At 38.9% G+C, this 8532-nt stretch overlaps 1 protein-coding gene across 1 annotated transcript; it reads right to left on the bottom strand.

The window, feature by feature from the left end:
* Nucleotides 1–2019: 2019 nt before the first annotated feature.
* Nucleotides 2020–6427, bottom strand: LOC110933411. The gene is made up of 3 exons (XM_022176635.1): nt 4981–6427; nt 4390–4865; nt 2020–4080 (listed from the first exon to the last, which is right to left on the bottom strand). Exons 1-3 carry the CDS (start codon nt 6425–6427, stop codon nt 2020–2022), a joined length of 3984 nt encoding a protein of 1327 aa, XP_022032327.1.
* Nucleotides 6428–8532: the final 2105 nt, after the last annotated feature.

Below are 8532 nucleotides of genomic sequence, written 5' to 3' on the forward strand. Positions count from 1 at the left end.
ACAACATATTTTAAGGCATATTAACTTAGGAAACCTGTATATGACTCTTATTGTGACAACCCTCACCAAATCAGGTATCCGTACGACTTAATTAATATTTAATTACTGCTTAATTACTGTGCTTGCTTGAAATTATGGATAAACTGCTACCTGAATACTGATACATGCACATACTTGCATCATACTTTATTTGCTGTCACTCCATTATTTACATACAGAACTTTAGTGACAACCTTGATGCACAAAAGCACAGTAGCACAATGAACGGATAACCTATTAAACGTGCTGACATAGCTAGCACCAGGCAGGTACTGCCTCTAAGGCCTGTATGAGCCAGAGATAGTTTACTACACTAGTAGAGAGTGTAGGGATAAGAGGGTTGTAGAACTGCGTCACTAGGTGATAGTTACAGTGACCGGATGTGCCTAAAACGTACTCTAAGTACAAAACTCAGCACTTTAAATGAAAATTCAGCATTTAGCTAACTAATAAAGTGCCAAAACATGAGAAAAATATTACTAGACACTTTCCAAAGTGTCGGGAATAAGTTGTGTCACTAAAAATAGTAATAACGACACTTTAAAGCTTTGTTAAGCACTTTAACGGATCCCTATCCAACCGAACAACCGGACTTTACCCGGAACATAAAAATATGGCCATTAACACTGTTTTCTTTTTCTGAGCCAGTTAGGGTCCCCGAATACCCTAACACCCGTCACAACTTACTACACGCTAGTAACCGGATTAATTTCCTACTTATCTAACTATAGCCTAACTATGTAGTTGGAAACCAACCATAAGACCCCCCTCCCCCTAACCGAGTTCGTCCCCTAGGGGGACACCTTTGTCCTTTGCTTGATTATTTAAATCATGGATGTCTAATATCTAGTTAACATGAGAACCATTGGGTAATTAGCATGAGTTTTGTCTATAAGTAACCACCTTAAACCTTCATATTCTCATCACCACAACTCAACCTCACTCTACTCTCTCCCTCTCTTTGAACTCTCGGCTGAACACACACACCCACACCCATCCATTTTCGAGCTTTGATCTTGCCTTTCCAAGTATCTACAAGTGTTAAGGATTGCGTATAAGGAAGCTTTTTTTTTTTTGGGTAAAGGGTTACCCCGGTAAATTTTATAAATCAACGAAGTTAAGTACAAGGGTGTGTCAAAGCGAACACACCTACTAGACTTGGCATACCAAGACTAGGAAACAAAACACAAAAACAGCCAAACATACTAAACAAACAGCCACAAACAAAACAGCCAAACGAAACAAGCGAATCACACGAGCAACTATCGACTTCAACTTCTAGCCCGGATCTAGTTCCTCTTCATCGGAATAAATCTTCCATGCCTTTAGTACTCTATTCCGAGCTGCGCTACCACGGAACTTGAATCCCATAAGCTTTAACCGGGCTGTGTTCTTGATTAATTCTGTCACCGCTTCAGCCGACTTGTGGGTATGAGAGAATAGTCTAGCATTTCGTTCTTGCCATATAAAATATGTCTTAGCCGCAATCAGAATCTTGCCCACAATAACGTTCGTCTTCTTTGAGGAAGCCATTTGTTCCATCCATGCAAAGACGGATGCCCAAGAGTCATTAACATTCTCCAAACTAACCATAGTTTTAACATTATTCCACACTTACGACGCAAAGCTGCATTGGAAGAATAAGTGGTCACGTGAGTCACGATCATAACGACAAAGCGGACAACACATAAGTCTTAGGTTCGTTGCACTCCCCGCTTCCCAAATCATAAGGCGATCCTGAGTTTTGAGTTTATTTCGTATAACCAGCCACATATGGAACGAGCGTCTTGGAATACATTGGGAAAACCATATCATGTTGAACCAAGAGACCGTATCACTCCGACTCCTAATATTATTCCAAACTTCCTTAGAGCTGAAATAACTATCTTTACCATCCAAGTCTTTCCACGTAGGTTTATCCGGTACGTTGTGAACAAGAGATGGTGGTTGTAAGTTTATCAACACAGGAAACAAGTCATACTAAGCCGCCGGCCATCGCCATTGGCCCGAAGCATCAACTATATCAGCAACTGTAGAGTGCATATTGAAACCCACATTAGTGATGGTTCTCGGCGTGATGAAAGTACTGATCGGACTCAAGGGGCACCAGTTATCACACCATGCATTAGTCTGAACACCACTTCTGATAGACATACCCATGTAAGGACGAACCAAATTTCGGATGGATAAGATTTTACGCCATCCCCAGCTCACCCTACCCCTGCACGGAACCTCCCAAAAACTTCTACCCTTTAGCTTGTACGAATGGATCCACCGAACCCAAAGAGACTCTCTGTGAGTAATAATACTCCATATGTGGTTTGTCATGAGAGCCTTATTAACATCCCCAACATTTCGAATACCTAAGCCTCCCTCATTCTTTGGCAAACAAACATCGGACCAAGCAACTTTGGCACGAATTCTGCCAGAAGAACCAGCATTCCATAAAAAACGACGCATCCTCTTTTCCAACTCAGAAATTACCCGAGTAGGGAGGATAAAAACTGAAGCCCAGTAGATATGCATTGAAGATAATACGGAGCTTATGAGTTGAAGGCGGCCCGCAAAAGACAAAGACTTAGAAATCCAGCTCATGATTTTGCTCGCCATACGATCAATCAAGATTTTACAATCTTTAAAAATAAGTTTTGTGGATATAAGAGGCACCCCAAGATATCTAACCGGAAGATTACCTTCTTGGAAAGACATCAACGAAAGAATCTGTTGCTTCACCAAAGAAGGCACATTTGAAAAATAGGCCGTACTCTTGGTTGGGCTCGGTACTAACCCTGACCAACTAGTAAACATTTCCAAAGCATCTCTAACCTTCTTCACCGAGCAAATGTCAGCATGGACAAACATAAACAAATCGTCCGCAAAGGATACGTTGATAATTCTCTGCTTAGCACACTGATGATGGAATTTAAATGACGAGTTTAAGTCAGCCGCCTGTTGCAGTAATAGAGATAGCACTTCCATGATAAGGGTAAATAAATAAGGCGACATTGGATCGCCGTGTCTCAACCCCCTCTTCCCCTTGAAAAAACCATGAAGGTCACCATTAACAGACAATGAGTAGGAAGCCGTGGAAACACACATCATAATCCACTGAACCATACGATGATTGAATCCAAAACGAATAAGGATAGCTTTCAAAAAAGACCAACTAACCGTATCATATGCTTTCTGAATTTCTATTTTAAAAGCACATCTCGCAGGGCCTCTATTCAAGTGATAGTTGTGCATCAGCTCCTGAGTTAGGAGAATATTATCTGAGATTTTCCTTCCCGGCACAAAGGCTGACTGATTAATGCTGACAAGAGCCCCCAAACTCCCTTTAATCCTATCCGTGATTATCTTGCTAATACATTTATAGAGCACGTTACAACATGAAATAGGTCGATAATCCAAAACAGAGTCCGGAATGTCTTTCTTAGGAATCAAAGCTAGGATCGTGTGATTTAATTGCTTGAGGAGTTTCCCATTATCAAAAAAATCAAGAACCGCATCCGTAACTTCATTACCGATAATATCCCAAGCCTTCTTGAAAAAAGCTGACGTATACCCATCAGGACCCGGGGCTTTATTTTCACCAATGTTAAACATAGCCGCTTTGACTTCCTCTCTAGTAACTTGTCGAACCATATTAGAAGCATCTTCATGGCTAAGGACATTAACAAAAATACTATCCAAATTAATGGAAGTTACCTGGTCCTCAACACCAAGAAAGTTGGAGTAGTGATTGACTAGAGCAGCCGCAACCCTACTACCTTCATGACGGATCCCCGAAGTATCTTTAACACTATGAATTTTGTTTCTCGCATTACGGCTTTTCACCACATTGTGGAAATATTTCGTATTAGAGTCTCTAGCACATAACCATTCAACTTTTGACTTTTGTTTGAAGAAACATTCCTCATCATAAGCAGCAGACTGAAACTCTTGAAGACATGTCGCTTCAAATTGACGGAGATTGCCATCCAACGGACTCTTGTCAACAAGAACTTGAATCTCATCCAGCTTTTTCCTAAGCTCCGACACCTAGCATGTAAGTTTCCCTGGTTGAATAAGATCTTCCTTAAGTGCGGTTTAAGATTACTAAGCTTCTTTGTAACCGAAAACATATTAACCCCATTCCTGATCCACACACTTCAAAAATTCCGGTTTGGAAGCGATGAAGTTAGGAAACTTGAAAGGTTGGATTTTCTTCTCATTCACGGCCCCCATCTTCAAGATACAAGGCGTATGGTCCGAGACTCGAAAAGGATGGTACATGAAAAAAGCATTCGGACACAAATCCAAGAACTGAATATTACCCATGACTCTATCTATCTTTTTAAGAAGACCCACTCCATCTTTTGGTTTTTGGTTCCAAGTAAACTGAAGATCGTGCCCCTGAATATCCAACAACTCCAAAAACTGAACACAATCTTTAAACTCACACATGCTTATCGTTTGTTGAGATGTTCCATAGAGAGAATCCTCAAGCTGAAGAGTAGCATTAAAATCCCCCATAACAACCCATGGTTTATCATGACATAAGCTTTTATGATTACGTAAACTCTCCGAGAGACTTCTGCGATCTTGATACTTATTTTCTGCGTACACAAAAGAGCAGAATAAAACTTTTTTATGAGTCTTATCCAGCATCTGCGTATGAATAACTTGATCAGTTTGAGCAAGCACCATAAGATCCACCACATCAGAATCCCAACCCAAAATTATTCGGGTGCCCCTACTACATAAACCCCCATTAGACGTCCAGTTCCAATTCCGAAAGACACTATTACAGATGGTTCCTAGCTTCGTCACATTCACATGTGATTCTAAAATTGCACAAACTTTTAACTTATTTTCAGCAAGAACTTTACGAACTTCGCTTTGTTTCAGGGGGCGGTTGAAACCCCTTATATTCCAAGACATAATGCTATCCATTAATACCTGCTTGTCCGGGAGTGCTTACCCCCTCAGAAACATGACTCTGGTCAGCTTTCATGAATGCGGCCATTTCCGTCTGTAAGGTTTCCTCTACCTCATTCTCAGATCGAGTGGGCTTCCCATTCCCATTTTTTAAATTCTGCCTCAGCTCCTTATTCAACCCGATAACGGCTATAGTCTCTTCCAAATCGTTACTTGCCAAAGCTTCAAACGCATTACCAGTTTTCACATTAGCATTTTTGCTATTATCCGAAGTATCCTCCTTAGTGCCAGAGGCACTTGCTCCTGACTTATTCATCTTAGGTTTGTAGATAAATTTCTGCTTTTGTCTTTTCTGCATCATACCCACTCTCGCCACCTTCCTCTTATCAATAGTAAACCCCTCCTTATCCACAACCGCTTGTTTAGCTTTATTATTAACTTTCTTGGCACATGTCTGATCGTTGTGGCCAAAAATACAACACAAAGAGCATCTCTGTGGCTGCCATTCATACTCCACTTTCACCTTTTCTGTGATGTATCCCTCTCCCTCCAGTTTCGGAATAGCAACAATGATATGATCTTTTAGTTCATTCTCCGCATCTATTTCAATTAGAGCCCTTGGAAAACTGCTCATTCCCCAGTTATCCGCACAAATATCCGCCGTATACCCATCTAACCTTTTCGGGGTTCCTATCTTAGAAGCCAACAAACTCAAGCCATCATCCGTATAAATAGCAATCGGAACGTTATACATCTTAACCCATACTGGGATCGACTTAATACCCTCTTTTCTTAAACTGACATCTGGAGACCAGACATTCAAAAACAACGACACTTTCCTGATCAACCATGGTCCCCCTTCCAAGACTTTAGCCATGCCCCCTTTTGTATCAAACTTAAAGAAAAAGAAACCATCCTTATTCATCATAATTTTAGAGAAACCATGCTTAGCCCACGCATTTTTCGCATAATAATCCACAACAGGAAAAGGTAATCGATTGCCCAAACAATAGCCATACAAAACATTCTCAAATTTGTCCTGGACCTTTTTAATTACCTCACGAGGAATAAGCACATCAGCATCCTGAACCGTCTCTGTAGCATCCAACTTACGGAAGTTAACCTCTCTTTTCAGCGATGTTTGCATTTTAACCTTGTCCGCATAAGATAAGTTGGGTATGTCCTTCACCACATTACTCGAACTAGGGATTGCATGGGAATCCATCTTGGCAGCCGTAAATCCACCTCCATATCCCCACGTAGCATCCAATTCCACAGGCTTCGAAATCTCAAACAACCCATCTATCACCGATACATTACTTGTAGAATACATACCACGTCTTGGCAACATAGGATTACCCTCAATATTTGTTACTTGTAACCCAATCCCACGAACCGGTGGTGTATTATCTTCATTCCCAGGAGAACGATGATCCAAAGGTTTCACCCCGTCACTTTTCCCCTCCATGCATGCAAAAAAGCCCTAAACAGCCGACAAGAGAAAATCTTCGCAAAACAAACCCTAGACGGCCGACAATAGGAAATCTTTCACCAAAAAACAAGAATCCGCAATCACAAGTAAAAAGAACCTGAAATCCTTTAAACCCTAGAACAAAACCTCAACCCTTGATCGATTAAACTAGTGTCATCAATCTAGCTAAATTAATCCCAGTTAACCGCAATCAATGGCTACCAGATTAATAGAATAGGGTTTCAGAATATATTACTAGGGCGGCGATTTGTGAAAAAACAAAAGAAAACCCTAGCTCTTAACTGATCCCTAATGCTAACGAGTTCGTTATAGATTCTTGCAAGAACAAGATCCAATCACAGACTGTTATGCATAAGATCACAAGAAAAAACAAGGTAAAATCGTGAAGAAGAAGATGATCAAAAATCGCCTAAAGGAGAGAGAGAACACGACCAGTTTAGGTCCTTACAACAGGCTCAAGCTGCACTCTTACGTATAAGGAAGCTTGGTGCACTCGGAATGCGAAGAACCTCGCTACATTGCTTTTATCCACCCGATTTCCGACTAGTTTCTTCCCTAGCATCGAGCAAGTAGTAAGTGACTTTAAACACCTTCTTGATCTATTCTAAAGTGGTTAAAATGAACTTTGTCGGTTAAAAGTCATGAACATACAAGATTACATGTTAAAAGTTTACAAAAATGTTAAACATGTTGGATAAAAGCTATGAAGTTGTGTAAAACTTGCAAGACTTGTTTTATTGTGATTATTTAGTGTTGATCTATACTAGTAGTAGCTCGGATCGTCATCTAACCCAGTTAAGTCGTGTCCATGAAACATGACCTAGAGTATGTTTAAGTATGTAAAGGGTTAAATGATGAACACTACTACTTACTAAGCATGAACTTGTGTAAAATCAATTTTTCTTATGAAATAGTGTTCTAAACTAGTAGATCTACGGATCTACAAGTGGTATTTTCAAAGAACCAAGCGTCAAAAGAAATCATGTTCTCTAGAACCGGGTTTTACATGAACAAGAGTGATTTTTGTAAACACACAAGTGTGTAAACACTTGTATAACACAAAGTTTTGACAAAAGAACTATTTTTGTGAATGTTGACAAGAAGTTGTAAAGATGTAACTTCTTTAAAAACGAGACTTTTGAGAAACCGAGTTGATTTATACAAAGATCCACCAAAAGTAATGAAAGTTACTACATGTTTTGGACAAACCACAAGTTCATGTATTTTTGCGATTTATACCTATTTTGACTAGTTTGATGGTTTGAATATTGTTTGTTAATGTTGGGAACATTGTTGATTTGAATTTTAAAAGAAAATGATACGCTTGAAAGCGTGGCCACCTCCAGTTACAAGGGAAACTCTGGCGAAATTTTCCAAAAGTCTAACACTTGGAAATATTTTTACCACAAGTGTTATAAATATGTTTCTAACTTGTTTGCAAAAATGTAAGTTTCGCCACGATTTTATTTACAAAATTTCTAAGTGTCGGAGGTGGGATTTTCACAAAATAAAACTTGATAAATATATATTTAGTATATATTTTTCATAACAACACTTGTGGGATTTTTATGATTATTTTGTGAACTACATAAATATTATTTTTAGGGTAAAAATAATATTACCAAATATTAACGATTCCAAAATAATACGAACGCCTTCACAATAAATATTAAGTTACAACGGTATTATTAATACCACCCGATCTTTAAACGTAACTTACGCATTTTCGGAAAGATACTAATGAACGTGTATTTTGACAAGGATATTATTTTGGAAAAATTATGTGAAATAAAATATAATATTTTTGGGAAAAATATTTATATTTTGGAGTTAGAATTAAAAAAAATATATATATTAAGTGAGACTTAATAATATATTCCGAAGATACAGAAACGCACATGTATTAAAGCCCCCATCCTTGGGAAAGAATGTATTTACCAAAATAATTACTAAGTGTAATTACAAAATAGTTGTCTAACTATTTCCCAAAGACATTAAAACTTAAACTAAGGCACGACCGTCCGTCTAATAAAAGTTAGTACGTGTAGGTCATCGCACAGCTGATTGATCAGGAGATTTAC

This window comes from Helianthus annuus, chromosome 4, assembly GCF_002127325.2.
Source record: "Helianthus annuus cultivar XRQ/B chromosome 4, HanXRQr2.0-SUNRISE, whole genome shotgun sequence".
Lineage (NCBI taxonomy): Eukaryota > Viridiplantae > Streptophyta > Magnoliopsida > Asterales > Asteraceae > Helianthus > Helianthus annuus.

What these genes read in the sequence shown, in the direction of transcription:
- LOC110933411 (XM_022176635.1), bottom strand. Translation starts at nt 6,427, where the DNA reads ATGGAGGGGAAAAGTGACGGGGTGAAACCTTTGGATCATCGTTCTCCT. An exon ending in AAGCACTCCCGGACAAGCAG is followed by an intron (nt 4,866 to 4,980) that starts GTATTAATGGAT and finishes GTGCAATTTTAG; the next exon opens with AATCACATGTGAATGTGACG. An exon ending in ACCAAAAACCAAAAGATGGA is followed by an intron (nt 4,081 to 4,389) that starts GTGGGTCTTCTT and finishes CTTACATGCTAG; the next exon opens with GTGTCGGAGCTTAGGAAAAA.